General features: G+C 46.7%; 1 protein-coding gene across 1 annotated transcript in view; it reads right to left on the reverse strand.

Moving 5' to 3' along the window:
* ARHGAP31 (Rho GTPase activating protein 31) overlaps positions 1 to 17565 on the reverse strand; it is a 230986-nt gene that overhangs the window by 20673 nt on the left and 192748 nt on the right. Inside the window, exon 7 of the mRNA XM_069760572.1 lies at positions 16726 to 16921. Within this exon, the coding sequence (XP_069616673.1) occupies positions 16726 to 16921 (196 nt within the window). The remainder of the gene's footprint in view (positions 1 to 16725; positions 16922 to 17565) is intronic.

The raw sequence follows: 17565 nt of genomic DNA on the forward strand, positions 1-17565 counted from the left end.
TTACAGTATTATATAGGGCATTGTATTACAGTATTATATAGGGCACTGTATTACAGTATTATATAGGGCACTGTATTACAGTATTATATAGGGCACTGTATTACAGTATTATATAGGGCATTGTATTACAGTATTATATAGGGCATTGTATTACAGTATTATATAGGGCACTGTATTACAGTATTATATAGGGCATTGTATTGCAGTATTATACAGGGCATTGTATTACAGTATTATATAGGGCACTGTATTACAGTATTATATAGGGCACTGTATTACAGTATTATATAGGGCATTGTATTACAGTATTATATAGGGCACTGTATTACAGTATTATATAGGGCACTGTATTACAGTATTATATAGGGCATTGTATTACAGTATTATATAGGACACTGTATTACAGTATTATATAGGGCATTGTATTACAGTATTATATAGGGCATTGTATTACAGTATTATATAGGGCACTGTATTACAGTATTATATAGGGCATTGTATTACAGTATTATATAGGGCATTGTATTACAGTATTATATAGGGCACTGTATTACAGTATTATATAGGGCACTGTATTACAGTATTATATAGGGCACTGTATTACAGTATTATATAGGGCATTGTATTACAGTATTATATAGGGCATTGTATTACAGTATTATATAGGGCATTGTATTGCAGTATTATACAGGGCATTGTATTACAGTATTATATAGGGCACTGTATTACAGTATTATATAGGGCATTGTATTGCAGTATTATACAGGGCATTGTATTACAGTATTATATAGGGCACTGTATTACAGTATTATATAGGGCACTGTATTACAGTATTATATAGGGCATTGTATTACAGTATTATATAGGGCACTGTATTACAGTATTATATAGGGCACTGTATTACAGTATTATATAGGGCACTGTATTACAGTATTATATAGGGCACTGTATTACAGTATTATATAGGGCATTGTATTACAGTATTATATAGGGCACAGTATTACAGTATTATATAGGCATTGTATTACAGTATTATATAGGGCATTGTATTACAGTATTATATAGGGCACTGTATTACAGTATTATATAGGGCATTGTATTACAGTATTATATAGGGCACTGTATTACAGTATAAAGGGCACTGTATTATAGCTTTATATAGGCACTGTATTACAGTGTTATATAAGCACAGTATTACAGTATTATATAAGCACTGGATTACAGTGTCACGGGGTCCTTCTCCGGTGCCACACAATCAACAAGTAAACAATCGCATGACCTTTATTAGGCAAAAATACAAAAGGTCCATATACAATCCACCACACAAAGGATAAAATAGTCCAGAACACGAATGCAGTTCAGTAAGAGGATAAAAGTCCAACAATCCAGCAGACAGAGGATAGCATAGTCCATATACTCTTCCTTCTCTCTGTGATGCTGTGAACACATCATCATTCCACACAAGACTTATCTGTGTCTCACCTCCCTGATATTTAAGTCTCCCTCCTCATTCACAGGTCAGGAGGGGGAAGGTCTCAGGGGCTCATTGTTTCAACAAGCTAGGTCAACATGTCATTAGCATATTAGCATACAATACAGTGCTGTGGGGGCTGATAGCAGATGGCAGCAACAGCCATTCATCAATTAGCAAATAACTCCTTCTACAAGAGAACACCATGAAAATAAGTAAAATATAGAAATACACAAAATGATACCCGTGCAGCGCCCCAGGGTTCTGGTCATTGCAGTAGTGTCGTTCTCCTCTGGGGGGAGCGATGTTACGTCTGATAGGAATAAAGGAGATCACTTTACCAGGTATCACATACCACACACCACACTTCACACTCCAGTCCACCAGGGGCAGCCATGCTCCTATTTATTAGGGCACTCTTCATAATTAGGTAAAACTGGTGGTCTGGATAGGAAGTTAGGCAGAAGCTGGCTGGGCTTCACCCAGGCAGCACTAGTCTGTCGGACGCTGGCTGGGCTTCACTCAGCTGCTGAGCTCCGCTCGGGTAGTGGGTCCCTGACAGGTGTGGGATCCTGTCAGAGGCCTACACAGTATGCCACGGAGCTGCGTCGGCCCGACGTGCGGCAGCATCCTAAGAAAGAGACATTGACGGGAATTGTGTTGCAGAGAGTGAGAAACGAAGAGGTAAGCTATAGGCTGGACCACGGTGAGTCATTGGACGTGGTATATCTCGATTTTTCCAAAGCGTTTGATACCGTGCCGCACAAGAGGTTGGTACACAAAATGAGAATGCTTGGTCTGGGGGAAAATGTGTGTAAATGGGTTAGTAACTGGCTTAGTGATAGAAAGCAGAGGGTGGTTATAAATGGTATAGCCTCTAACTGGGTCGCTGTGACCAGTGGGGTACCACAGGGGTCAGTATTGGGACCTGTTCTCTTCAACATATTCATTAATGATCTGGTAGAAGGTTTACACAGTAAAATATCGATATTTGCAGATGATACAAAACTATGTAAAGCAGTTAATACAAGAGAAGATAGTATTCTGCTACAGATGGATCTGGATAAGTTGGAAACTTGGGCTGAAAGGTGGCAGATGAGGTTTAACAATGATAAATGTAAGGTTATACACATGGGAAGAAGGAATCAATGTCACCATTACACACTGAATGGGAAACCACTGGGTAAATCTGACAGGGAGAAGGACTTGGGGATCCTAGTTAATGATAAACTTACCTGGAGCAGCCAGTGCCAGGCAGCAGCTGCCAAGGCAAACAGGATCATGGGGTGCATTAAAAGAGGTCTGGATACACATGATGAGAGCATTATACTGCCTCTGTACAAATCCCTAGTTAGACCGCACATGGAGTACTGTGTCCAGTTTTGGGCACCGATGCTCAGGAAGGATATAATGGAACTAGAGAGAGTACAAAGGAGGGCAACAAAATTAATAAAGGGGATGGGAGAACTACAATACCCAGATAGATTAGCAAAATTAGGATTATTTAGTCTAGAAAAAAGACGACTGAGGGGTGATCTAATAACCATGTATAAGTATATAAGGGGACAATACAAATATCTCGCTGAGGATCTGTTTATACCAAGGAAGGTGACGGGCACAAGGGGGCATTCTTTGCGTCTGGAGGAGAGAAGGTTTTTCCACCAACATAGAAGAGGATTCTTTACTGTTAGGGCAGTGAAAATCTGGAATTGCTTGCCTGAGGAGGTGGTGATGGCAAACTCAGTCGAGGGGTTCAAGAGAGGCCTGGATGTCTTCCTGGAGCAGAACAATATTGTATCATACAATTATTAGGTTCTGTATAAGGACATAGATCTGGGGATTTATTGTGATGGAATATAGGCTGAACTGGATGGACAAATGTCATTTTTCGGCCTTACTAACTATGTTACTATGTTAAACGAAGTCATGGCAAAAGGAGAGGAAACCAGAAGGAGTTCTGCCCTGTAAAAGGCTGCCTCCTTCTGAGGTGCAGAAGCCGGTAGCCGGAACACCGAGGGAGTCATCGTCTCCAAGCCTAGCTCCAGAGACCGGCAGGACAGCTAATTCCATATTAGTTGCCCGACCTTTACCCTGGAGGCACGGTGGCAACGATGGGAGGCCGTAGTATCTTAGAGCTCCTGTAAAAAGCCTCAGGCCATCAGTCATACGGGCTTGTCCTATCCATCAGGGGACAGGGAGTGAAAGAGACATAACATCTAGAACATCTACAACAGTTGTGAGGACCTTACCGAGACGCACCGCAGGGAGGTACTACAACACCCAGGCACTAGAGGAAGGCTACTGATTTCCACCTGGATAAGGGGACTCTGGATTTGCCTTCGGACCGGCCGGACTCTGCCTGCCCTGTGATCCGGTGCTCTGGACTGTGGATGCTGAACCTTCAGTAAAAAGGTAAAGAGACTGCACCCTTGTGTCCTTGTTCTTCACTGCGCCTCACACCATCCACTATCTACACTCTGGGAAGCCCTGGGCACATACTTCACCTGTGGGAAGGTATACCATCTAGCCGCGTAACATCACCCCAGCGGACCCCTAAGCAGCGTCGGTCACCCTGACCGAATACCACAGGTGGCTTCATGAACATTATCCCTTTAAAGACCTTTCCCTTTTATTAACGGACCTCCAGAGGGCCACGGACCGGGTCAGCCACCGCGACATCCCCCTTGAGAACCGAAGGGCCCAGTGCCGAGTACCCCTAGCCCTTGAGGGCGCTCCAATTATTTTGGCGTCACGAACAGGATCTACCTAAGCCTGAAAATCAGGTAATGTGCGCCTAAGAACTGTGCCAGAATCGAATTTGAACTGTAATTTACTGAAAGACTGTGTATTGCCATTTGCCGCCAAAATTCCTGCCAAAACCGCCGCCATTATAGCACCACGAGGAGTGCAGGAGAAGAAGAAGCGTGTGGTGTTGTGGGCGTAAACAAACTGAGAAGCGCAAAAAATAATGGCCGCCCAGTCCAAATATCTCTGTACCTTGAGGATGTGTCCGTCAGCAGCCGAGATCCGCCTCCTGATCCTCAATGGGGGGCGGAGACGAAGAACAAGAAACCGCCCACGGAGGAGAGAGTAGGAAAAGGACAAGGAAGGAGCCAGCCACGTGGAGGATGCCATGGCGAGCCGCCCGGAACCAGAGCGTGGGGTCGGAGCAGAGGACTCCCCCAGCCGCCTGGAGAGGCACCAGGCCTCCACCGCTGATGAGGACTTCCTGCGGACCGGAGTGGAAGAGCTCATCGACCAGCTCCTGCAGCAGCTGGCGAGCCCCAAGGTCGCGTACCGGACAGCACCTGCAGAGGACCCACCGGCACCGCCTCCAACACCGCTCCCCGCGCCATTGCCAGCACCGCCGCAGACACTGCCGCCAGCAGAGTCGACCGACATCGAGGACACCGCAGTGGCAGGTAAGATCGCTGACCCTGCCCCAGTGACCAAAGACCTGCTGATAGGCTCCGTAGCAGCGCCACCTCCTCGCGGTACCCACCGCCTGCAGCGTCTCGAACCTTGGGACCAGGGCACGGGGATGGAGCAGTTCATGCAGGCCCCAATCGCGCCCACCACCCTGCCGGGTGAGGTATATGCAGAGCGGACTGTGTACCGCTGGGTGAATCAGACTTTATGGGGTTCCCCAGGGAAGACAAACAGAAAGGAGAGACTGTGGAGGTTTTGAGTTGGGAGTACTACCAGGCCCAGCTTGCCCGCAAGTGGGAGGAAACTGAGGAGAGACATCAGACCCAACGCAAAGCTTTTAATGAGCGTGATCTAGCAGTCAAAGCCCAGGCCCGCAAGGACCGCACCACTAACCAGGCCCCACGTAAGCAGGGCACAGTCGTAGCCTTTAAACTCCAAGGAGGATGGGGCTTTATCAAAGAGCCAGGACTATACGCTGAGATATTCGTCAACCGCAGGGATGTAGAACCTCGCCTCTGGGAGGGACATCCAGACAGAGACTTATACCCGGGAGACAATGTCACCTACACTGTTATGACCTGGTGGTCAGGACAATAATGGACCTGGTGGTTAAGAGCACACAGAATGACCTGATAGTTACTGATAATAAAGGACGAGCTCTGGGACGTGGGAACTCTGCTGACCGCAATCCCTAATCCTATCAAACACACTAGAAATAGCCGTGGATTGCGCCTAACGCTCCCTATGCAACTCGGCACAGCCTAAGGAACTAGCTAGCCCTGAAGATAGAAAAATAAAGCCTACCTTGCCTCAGAGAAATTCCCCAAAGGAAAAGGCAGCCGCCCACATATAATGACTGTGAGTAAAGATGAAAATACAAACACAGAGATGAAATAGATTTAGCAAACTGAGGCCCGACTTACTGAACAGACCGAGGATAGGAAAGGTTACTTTGCGGTCAGCACAAAAACCTACAAAAAGACCACGCAGAGGGCACAAAAAGACCCTCCGCACCAACTCACGGTGCGGAGGCACTCCCTCTGCGTCCCAGAGCTTCCAGCAAGCAAGACAACAATAAAAATAGCAAGCTGGACAGAAAAATAGCAAACCAAAGAAATACAAGCTGGAACTTAGCTTCTGCTGGGAAGACAGGTCACAAGAACGATCCAGGAGTGAACTAGACCAATACTGGAACATTGACAGGTGGCCTGGAGCAAAGATCTAAGTGGAGTTAAATAGAGTAGCCAGCTAACGAATTAACCTCGTCACCTGTGGAAGGAAACTCAGAAACACCCACCAGAGGAAGTCCATGGACAGAACCAGCCGAAGTACCATTCATGACCACAGGAGGGAGCCCGACAACAGAATTCACAACACTACACCAGGCATTTCGGTGAAAAAGGCTGGTTTGCCCTAAATGTGCATAAACAAAGAGACACTATGACACACCATGCCAAGGCTCCAGCTATGCCGCCTCCTGGAACAACAGCGCCACCATGCGTTAAGACCACTGCAACTACCACCACTACCACTGTTACTCCGACATATACTGTTATTAAGACCACTACATGTACTGTCACAACTACCGAGACTGTCGTGGCTACTGAGCCAACTACAATGGTGACCTGTGCTAAGGCTACCCCTGAACGGAACACTGTGGGTACTCAGACCCCCATCTGGAGTGAGGGAGCCCCTTGTGTAGCACCTGGTAGCCGCCAGTACCCAACCGGGCTACCTCCACCAGTGCTACCTCCAGAACTGCAATGAAGCCTCGGAACACTGGCTGAATGTAAATAGTTATTAAAAACATTTCCTCTTTGCTGCTTTAAAACCCGTCTAGGGTTAACTCTTAAAGAGGTCCCCTATTTAAAGGGATCCTCAATTTGCACAAAGTTCATTACTGTTTTAAAGAACTGTGAATCATGGACTGCGCATGATCAGAAACTGTCCATTGTAAATAGTTTGCACCTTCTTAAAGGTGCTCTCTACTGGTTTTACAAAGGAGGCTTTTACACAGACTGCCTCTAACAGAAACTGCTGTTAAATCTTGCTGTAAAAACTGCTTTATTTCACAGACCTGAAGAAAAACCCGTTGGTGTGGCAGAATTCCGGGTCAGGATACACATCTTGTAGCCCACCCAAGACCAACTTTGGGGGTTCGTCACGGGTCCCTCACATCACGTCACCTTTAAATTGACTTGAATATTGATGATATGATTAATGCTTTGCACTACCTCATTGAAAAGACTTGACTCTGCCCTTGAAGGGAACATATATTTGTAGCACTTCGCTAAAGAGTTAATATACTATAGAGTAATATAGCAAATAAAGTTGAAAATTTAGATTTAGATAGTGATAATGCTTACATAGTTGATAGTATGTAGCCGTTATGGTAGAATTAAAATTAGATAGTCTGCTATGATGTACTTTGAATAAAATTGAGGTTAAGATAAATGATAGGTTGAATAAATTGAAGGAAAATGCAGTGAGCCCGTGGGGGTTGATAGATAGTCCTGCATGTGTGGAAGAATAAAGAAAATGTTGATTTGCACTTTGAGGTTTTACGATAGTATACTCTTAGAGGGTATTTGCACTTAGTAGGTAGTATACCTGTATGGGTGTAATTGTGTTAGATAGTAATTGGTTTCCCTTTGCCTTAAAAAGTCGTACACACAATGTAAATATGTTATTGTTTGCAACGTTCAAGTGTTCTCACCTCCCATAAAGGGAAGCACAGTTATATTAACTTGTTTTATAGCATTTTAAAAATTGCATGTCTTTTTGCTAATATATTGTTTTCTTTTCCCAGTTCCGGAGTACTGGATTTAACGATTTAACAGGGGGAAGGGGGGGGGGGGGGAGAGTGCAGCGCCCCAGGGTCCTGGTCGTTGCCGTAATGTTGCCCTCCACTAGGGGGGAGTGATGTTACGTCTGATGGCAATAAAGGAGATCACTTTACCAGGTATCACATACGACACACCACACTTCACACTCCAGTACACCAGGGGGAGCTATGCTCCTATTTAGTAGGGCACTCTTCACAATTAGGTAAAACTGGTGGTCTGGATAGGAAGTTAGGCAGAAGCTGACTGGGTTTCACGCAGGCAGCACCAGTCTGGCGGACGCGGGCTGGGCTTCACTCAGTTAGCTGCTATCTGAGCTCCACTCAGGTAGTGGGTCCCTGACAGGGGTGGGATCCTGTCAGAGGCCTAGATAGAAGGCCACGGAGCTGCGTCGGCCCGACGTGCGGCAGCATCCTAAGAAAGAGACATTGAAGGGAATTGTGTTGCAGAGAGTGAGAAACGAAGTCATAGCAAAAGGAGAGGAAACCAGAAGGAGTTCTGCCCTGTAAAAGGCTGCCTCCTTCTGAGGCGCAGGATCCGGTAGCCGGAACACCGAGGGAGTCATCGTCTCTAAGCCTGGCTCCAGAGACCGGCACGACAACTAATTCCATATTCGTTGCCCGACCTTTACCCCGGAGGCACAGTGGCAACTGTGGGGTGTCGGGGTATCTAAGAGCTCCTTTAAAAGCCTCAGACCATCAGTCATATGGGTTTGTCCTATCCTTACCATCAGGGGGACAGAGAGAGAAAGACATAACATCCACAACAGTTGTGAGAACCTTACTGAGACGCACAGCAGGGAGGTACTACAACACCTAGGCGCTAGAAGAAGGCTGCTGATTTCCACCTGGATAAGGGGACTCTGGATTTGCCTTCAGACCGGCCGGTCTCTGCCTGCCCTGTGATCTGGTGCTCTGGACTGTGGACGCTGAACCTTCAGTAAAAAGGTAAAGAGACTGCAACCTTGTGTCCTCGTTCTTCACTGCGACTCACACCATCCACTATCTACACTCTGGGAAGCCCTGGGGACATACTTCACCTGTGAGAAGGTATACCATCTAGCTGCCATAACATCACACCAGCGGACCCCTAAGCAGCGTCGGTCACCCTGACCGAATACCACAGGTGGCGTCACGAACATTATCCCTTTAAAGACCTTTCCCTTTTATTAACGGACCTCCCGAGGGCCACGGACCGGGTCAGCCACTGTGACATCCCCCTTGAGAACCGAAGGGCCCGGTGCCGAGTGTCCCCTAGCCATTGGGGGCGCTCCACCCACATAATATATCACAACCTCTCCCCCTCATAATAAGTGAGCACGCTATAAGGTCTATACAGACCTCTGGCCTGCTCACTTTAGTCCACATTGCTCAATAGTTTATAGTTCCTTGTACAGTGGCAGGGGTTGCAATAATCATGAGCACTTGTCCATATATTCCCGGGTCCTGGCTTTATGGTCATACCAGGCTTTTTGACTGGACTGGGCCATTCGCTGATGTTAATTAGCCAAGGTAGCTAGCTGGGCGAGACAGTCTCTGAACTCTAGAACGTAGGGAATGATGGGCATTCCGGTATCTGCGATATCTCCCTCCAATTGTTCTTTCAGAAGAGAGAGAGGCCCACGGACCTTCTGGTCCCACAAAATGACTTTGTAACTCCCCAATGTCATTTCCAAGGAGGATATCTGCAGGAAGTCCTCCCATAACTCCAATCCAACACAGTTTTTCTCCAAAACCATAATCCAAACGTACCAAAGCTCGCTGTATATATTTGCGGACACCCCCCGCCAGGACAATGGGAATTCTCGGGCCCTGGTGAATTACCTCGGGTCAAACCACACGGGGGTCAGTGATAGTCAGGAATGCCCCCGTGTCTCTAAATCCCGACACTTTGTATCTATCAATTAAGACATCCTGCAGGTGGCGTTGCCGTTGCTCTGTATTTCTGATGGACAAAGGCCAGAGTCCGTACACTCCAGGAGGGGTATCTATGGTGCCGTGGTTGGTGGTCCACTCTGGTGGGGGTGGTGGTAGCTCTTCCTCAGGCAGGATGGAGTGCACAAGATGTACTGGATGAGATGGGGCTGCGTGGGGCTCCCTCCGAATCCTCGAGGGACAGCCAGACTGCAAATGTCCAGGTTGCCCACACCTATAACATCTCTCTGTGATACCTCCAGGTCGTGGTCGGAACAGTTGGGGCCCAGGATTGTGAGGGGTGATCGTCATCGGCTTGCGACTAGGTGGAAGGGCAGATATAATCGGAGGGGGACGGGGTGTGGGAGCAGGCTGTGGTTCATTGTCCTGAAGCCTCCTCCATTGCAGTCGGATAGTAAGGGCTTCATCGGCCAGGGCGGCAGCTCTATCCATGGTGCATTGCGTGCGCTCCCGGACCCACTCCTGTACCTCTGCTGGGCACTTGGCAAGAAATTTTCTATAAGGAACGCCTGTGTAACATTTTTCACAGTAAAGGCGTTTTCTGCTTACAGCCATCTCCGACATGCCTGGGACATCTTATGTGCATACATCCTAAGCGATCCCAGCGTAGGGCATGGGAGGTCTCGGAACTTGGCCCTATATGAGTCTGGGGTGATAGCATGGTAATCCAAGATAGTCCATTTTACAATGTTATAATCCTGGTTCTGCTGGGAGTCAATGGTTCGGTAAGCCTCCCCCAGGCTATCGTTCAGGAGTCCCACTAACAAACGCATCCAGCCAGAGTGGGGCACCTCCATCACAGCACACTGCTGCTCAAAGTCCTTGAAGAACCCCCCCACATCTCCAGAAGCCTCAGCAAAAGGCTTAAACTCTGTCCGGGTGATCCGTACAGGCTCCCGAATCGCAGGGTTTACATTCCACATTGCGTTACTCCCTCTTTCCAGCTCCATTGCTTCTTGTCTCCGCTGTGCCCGGTGGGCAGCCTCCTCCTTGTACTCCTGAGAGACGCCTGGGCCCAGAACCGCCCTCTCTTCTTCGTACCACACCACCCACTGGCTTTTTGGGGTGGGGGTGCTTGTCTCCAGTGCTCGTCCTTCACACATATGGGAGGAGATGGCCGGGCTGGCACCCACCAGTAGGTCAATTAAGGCCTCTTTAGTCAGTCCCTGGTAGTTCTCTCTCCTGTAAACTGGATACAGTCCTATTTCTGTACTCACTCTGTGTGTGGTTCTCCATTAGGTTACACTCTGTTGATCCCACCGCCGCTTGCTACCAGTTGTCACGGGGTCCTTCTCCGGTACCACACAATAAACAGAACTAGAGCATAGTAAACAATTCCATGACCTTTATTTAGGCAAAAATACAAAAGGTCCATATACGATCCACCACACAAAGGATAAAATAGTCCAGAACACGAATGCAGTTCAGTAAGAGGATAAAAGTCCAATAGTCCAGCAGACAGAGGATAGCATAGTCCATACACTCTTCTTTCTCTCTGAGATGCTGTGAACACATCATCATTCCACACAGGTCTGATCTGTGTGTCACCTCCCTGATATTTTAAGCCTCCCTCCTCATTCACAGGTCAGGAGGGAGAAGGTCTCAGGGGCTCATTGTTTCAACAAGCTAGGTCAACATGTCATTAGCATACAATACAGGACTGTGGGGGCTGATATCAGATGGCAGCAACTGCCATTCATCAATTAGCAAATAACTTCTTCTACAAGAGAACACCATGAAAATAAAGGCCCCTTCACATTAAGCGACGCTGCAGCGATACCGACAACGATCCGGATCGCTGCAGCGTCGCTGTTTGGTCGCTGGAGAGCTGTCACACAGACCGCTCTCCAGCGACCAACGATGCCGGTAACCAGGGTAAACATCGGGTAACTAAGCGCAGGGCCGCGCTTAGTAACCCGATGTTTACCCTGGTTACCATGCTAAAAGTAAAAAAAAACAAACACTAGATACTTACCTACCGCTGTCTGTCCTCCAGCGCTGCGCTCTGCTTCTCTGCTCTCCTCCTGTACTGTCTGGGAGCCGGAAAGCAGAGCGGTGACGTCACCGCTCTGCTTTCCGGCTCACAGCCAGTACAGGAGGAGAGCAGAGCACAGCGCTGGAGGACAGACAGCGGTAGGTAAGTATGTAGTGTTTGTTTTTTTTTACTTTTAACATGGTAACCAGGGTAAACATCGGGTTACTAAGCGCGGCCCTGCGCTTAGTTACCCGATGTTTACCCTGGTTACCAGTGAAGACATCGCTGGATCGGTGTCACACACGCCGATCCAGCGATGTCAGCAGGAGTCCAGCGACGAAATAAAGTTCTGGACTTTATTCAGCGACCAACGATCTCCCAGCAGGGGCCTGATCGTTGGTCGCTGTCACACATAACGATTTCATTAACGATATCGTTGCTACGTCACAAATAGCAACGATATCGTTAACGATATCGTTATGTGTGAAGGTACCTTTAGTAAAATAGAAATATACACAAAAATGATACCCCACATAGCATATCACATACAGTATTATATAGGACACTGTATTACAGTATTATATAGGACACTGTATTACAGTATTATATAGGACACTGTATTATAGCATTATATAGGACACTGTATTACAGTATTATATAGGGCACTGTATTATAGCATTATATAGGACACTGTATTACAGTATTATATAGGACACTATTACAGTATTATATAGGACACTGTATTATAGCATTATATAGGACATTGTATTACAGTATTATATAGGACACTGTATTACAGTATTATATAGGACACTGTATTATAGCATTATATAGGACATTGTATTACAGTATTATATAGGGCACTGTATTATAGCATTATATAGGACACTGTATTACAGTATTATATAGGACACTATTACAGTATTATATAGGACACTGTATTACAGTATTATATAGGGCACGGTATTACAGTATTATATAGGGCACTATGTGAGTATTTAAGGAAGGTAATAGATGAAAATTGCAATGTTACTCTCCACTTTTCTTCCTAATCATATACATAAGGCATTGTGTCCCACACATCTGTGCGGGGTCCTCCACAGACCTTGGTTCCTTCCCATTTTCTATTATTTATTACTATTCATTAAATTCCAGCTGACAATGTTCTGCGCACAGTTTCGGCTTTATTCCGGAATCTTGGTGTATATGAAGCGTGGAGCGATGTTGTGCGTTTGCTGCCTCCAATTAGATTTCCCTTGTGCCCGCGACGTGTTTCTTCCAAAGAGTAATTAACGCAGGAGATCAGAGCCATTATGTTCCCACTTATTGTTCCTGGGTAATTAGAGCCGGTGCCCGCGGTGCCGCCTGTGTCCCACTTACATACGCCTGTGATAAGATCTCCGCTCTGTATGCTACATGTATGCACACAGGTAAACACAATGCGGCTATCTGACAGATCTGCCCCATCCACAGTCCCACATTCCTCATCCTATGTCTTCCCCGACATTCCACAAATTCTGATTCCGGAACACAATGGAGATTGATTGAGATACAAGTCAAGGTCTGAGCTGATGGCAGCACCTGGTATGTCTACCTCCACAATGCCTCGACGGAGCGGCACTGCTGGGGGATGGGCCGGACCCCTATACACCGGAAAAAGTCATATTCCCGTGTAATGCCTTAAAACATTCTCACTCTCTCATTATTCTGGCATTTGGTAAATATTAATAATAATGGTAATGGTATGTTACTATATACAGGAAGATGTAAAATCAAATGCCAAAATATACCCAGCCACCAGCCCTTTAATTGCTCCTTACACTGAGAGTACGCACGGACAACATTCACTGCTGAACACTCGCGCATGCAATGAAGTATTACGTGCCAGCATCAGGACGCACTTTATGGTCATTGTCACCAAGCTCTGTGCTCCAGTCCCAGTGACAAAGACAGTAACATCAGCCCTAGCGTATCCTGTGATGTATATACCCCAGCCAAAGGGTCTCTGGTGATGTATATGCACCAGACCCCAGAGTCTCCTGTGTTGTATGTACTTCAGCGTCTCCTGTGATGTATATGCCCCAGCGTCTCCTGTGATGTATATGCCCCAGCGTCTCCTGTGATGTATATGCCCCAGCGTCTCCTGTGATGTAAATGCCCCAGCGTCTCCTGTGATGTATATGCCCCAGCGTCTCCTGTGATGTATATGCCCCAGCGTCTCCTGTGATGTATATGCCCCAGCGTCTCCTGTGATGTATATGCCCCAGCGTCTCCTGTGATGTAAATGCCCCAGCGTCTCCTGTGATGTATATGCCCCAGCGTCTCCTGTGATGTATATGCCCCAGCGTCTCCTGTGATGTATATGCACCAGCGTCTCCTGTGATGTATATGCCCCAGCGTCTCCTGTGATGTATATGCCCCAGCGTATCCTGTGATGTATATGCACCAGCGTCTCCTGTGATGTACATGCACCAGCGTCTCCTGTGTTGTATGTACTTCAGTGTCTCCTGTGATGTATATGCACCAGCGTCTCCTGTGATGTATATGCCCCAGCGTCTCCTGTGATGTATATGCCCCAGCGTCTCCTGTGATGTATATGCACCAGCGTCTCCTGTGATGTATATGCCCCAGCGTCTCCTGTGATGTATATGCCCCAGCGTATCCTGTGATGTATATGCACCAGCGTCTCCTGTGATGTATATGCACCAGCGTCTCCTGTGATGTACATGCACCAGCGTCTCCTGTGTTGTATGTACTTCAGTGTCTCCTGTGATGTATATGCACCAGCGTCTCCTGTGATGTATATGCCCCAGCGTCTCCTGTGATGTATATGCCCCAGCGTCTCCTGTGATGTATATGCACCAGCGTCTCCTGTGATGTATATGCCCCAGCGTCTCCTGTGATGTATATGCCCCAGTGTCTCCTGTGATGTATATGCACCAGCGTCTCCTGTGATGTATATGCACCAGCGTCTCCTGTGATGTATATGCACCAGCGTCTCCTGTGATGTATATGCCCCAGCGTCTCCTGTGATGTATATGCCCCAGCGTCTCCTGTGATGTATATGCACCAGCGTCTCCTGTGATGTATATGCCCCAGCGTCTCCTGTGATGTATATGCCCCAGTGTCTCCTGTGATGTATATGCACCAGCGTCTCCTGTGATGTATATGCACCAGCGTCTCCTGTGATGTATATGCACCAGCGTCTCCTGTGATGTATATGCACCAGCGTCTCCTGTGATGTATATGCACCAGCGTCTCCTGTGATGTATATGCACCAGCGTCTCCTGTGATGTATATGCACCAGCGTCTCCTGTGATGTATATGCACCAGTGTCTCCTGTGATGTAAATGCACCAGCGTCTCCTGTGATGTATATGCCCCAGCGTCTCCTGTGATGTATATGCCCCAGCGTCTCCTGTGATGTATATGCACCAGTGTCTCCTGTGATGTATATGCCCCAGCGTCTCCTGTGATGTATATGCCCCAGCGTCTCCTGTGATATATATGCCCCAGCGTCTCCTGTGATGTATATGCCCCAGCGTCTCCTGTGATGTATATGCACCAGCGTCTCCTGTGATGTATATGCACCAGCGTCTCCTGTGATGTATGTACTTCAGTGTCTCCTGTGAGGTATATGCCCTAGCATCTCCTGTGATGTATATGCCCCAGCCTCTCCTGTGATGTATATGCCCCAGCGTCTCCTGTGATGTATATGCCCCAGCCTCTCCTGTGATGTATATGCCCCAGCCTCTCCTGTGATGTATATGCCCCAGCCTCTCCTGTGATGTATATGCCCCAGTGTCTCCTGTGATGTATATGCTCCAGCGTCTCCTGTGATGTATATGCCCCAGCATCTCCTGTGATGTATATGCCCCAGCGTCTCCTGTGATGTATATGCCCCAGCGTCTTCTGTGATGTATATGCACCAGCGTCTCCTGTGATGTATATGCCCCAGCGTCTTCTGTGATGTATATGCCCCAGCGTCTCCTGTGATGTATATGCCCCAGCGTCTCCTGTGATGTATATGCACCAGTGTCTCCTGTGATGTATATGCCCCAGCGTCTCCTGTGATGTATATGCCCCAGCATCTCCTGTGATGTATATGCCCCAGCGTCTCCTGTGATGTATATGCCCCAGTGTCTCCTGTGATGTATATGCCCCAGTGTCTCCTGTGATGTATATGCCCCAGCGTCTCCTGTGATGTATATGCCCTAGCGTCTCCTGTGATGTATATGCCCCAGCATCTCCTGTGATGTATATGCCCCAGCGTCTCCTGTGATGTATATGCCCCAGCGTCTCCTGTGATATAGATGCAACAACCCCAACATCTCCTATGTTATATATATTCAGCAGTCTTGGGTGCTTCTATGTGCTGTATACAGTTTGCTGCAGGCACAGCATCTCCTATGTCATTTATATGCTCCAACCCCAGTGTCTCCTATGTGAAGTATACAGCACTCTCTGTGTCTCCTTTGTGATGCATTCAGGAGAGTCTTGATGTCTCCTATGTGATGTATACAGCAGTCTTAGTGTCTCCTATGTGATGTATATACTGCAGATCTCCTACTGCTTGAGTTGTATAAATGTTACGTGAGCAGCGATGAATTTCCCACAGTGAGGGGACCTGCAGTGTAATATACATCTGTATTCATAGGTAACTGCTGCAAGTCCTGTTCCAAATTCAATGCAGAGAGATGACTGCGCTCCAGACCGCTGCAATCCGATAAAGCAGCTGTGAGTAGCAACATCATCCATACCACCAAACATCACACCTTACCGAGGGGAAGAAGCCATCACATTAACTGTTTGACCAACTATAGCAGGATGAATTTCTAGTTGATAATTTTGTACAGCCGAGAATGATGGTACAAATAACGAGATGGCCCCTGGCAGAAGAAAGGTTCCCATCCCTGAATTATATAGAGAAGATGCTCAGGTTATACCAGATGAGTATATAAGTATGTTGTGGTGGCCATGACACAGACAGCGTTCAACATGAGTCAGACCCTAAAAATGTCCAGAACATATAAAACACAATAAATGTGATTGGATTCTGGAATGTGAAGCTTACTTGTTCTCTGGTAGATCTATGACTGTGTGGAATAAAGCGCCTGTGACCGGGACAATCTCTGGTAAACTGTTCTCTCTTCTTTCTTTCCTGGCAGGGTGCGTGGCCGATAAACTACGGGCTTGAGCTTCTTCTAAACTGACCAATTTCATGGGAAGTGATCCAGAAGGTAGGGTCATACTCTTCACAATCCGGCAATCTGGAGGAGGGAGAGACATTATATGTGACCACAGAGAGTACAACTCCAAACAATCAGTATCAATTAACACCTCATAACACACCTGATTCTTGTAACTAGGGGGCAGTATTATAGTAGTTATATTCTGGTACATAGGGGGCAGTATTATAGTAGTTATATTCTTGTACATAGGTGCAGTATTATAGTAGTTATATTCTTGTACATAGGGGCAGTATTATAGTAGTTATATTCTTGTACATAGGGGCAGTATTATAGTAGTTATATTCTTGTATATAGGGGCAGTATTATAGTAGTTATATTCTTGTACATAGGGGCAGTATTATAGTAGTTATATTCTTGTACATAGGGGCAGTATTATAGTAGTTATATTCTTGTACATAGGATCAGTATTATAGTAGTTATATTCTTGTATATAGGGGGCAGTATTATAGTAGTTATATTCTTGTACATAGGGGGCAGTATTATAGTAGTTATATTCTTGTACATAGGGGCAGTATTATAATAGTTATATTCTTGTACATAGGGGGCAGTATTATAGTAGTTATATTCTTGTACATAGGGGGCAGTATTATAGTAGTTATATTCTTGTACATAGGGGCAGTATTATAGTAGTTATATTCTTGTACATAGGGGCAGTATTATAG

Source organism: Ranitomeya imitator, chromosome 3 (genome assembly GCF_032444005.1).
Source record: "Ranitomeya imitator isolate aRanImi1 chromosome 3, aRanImi1.pri, whole genome shotgun sequence".
Lineage (NCBI taxonomy): Eukaryota > Metazoa > Chordata > Amphibia > Anura > Dendrobatidae > Ranitomeya > Ranitomeya imitator.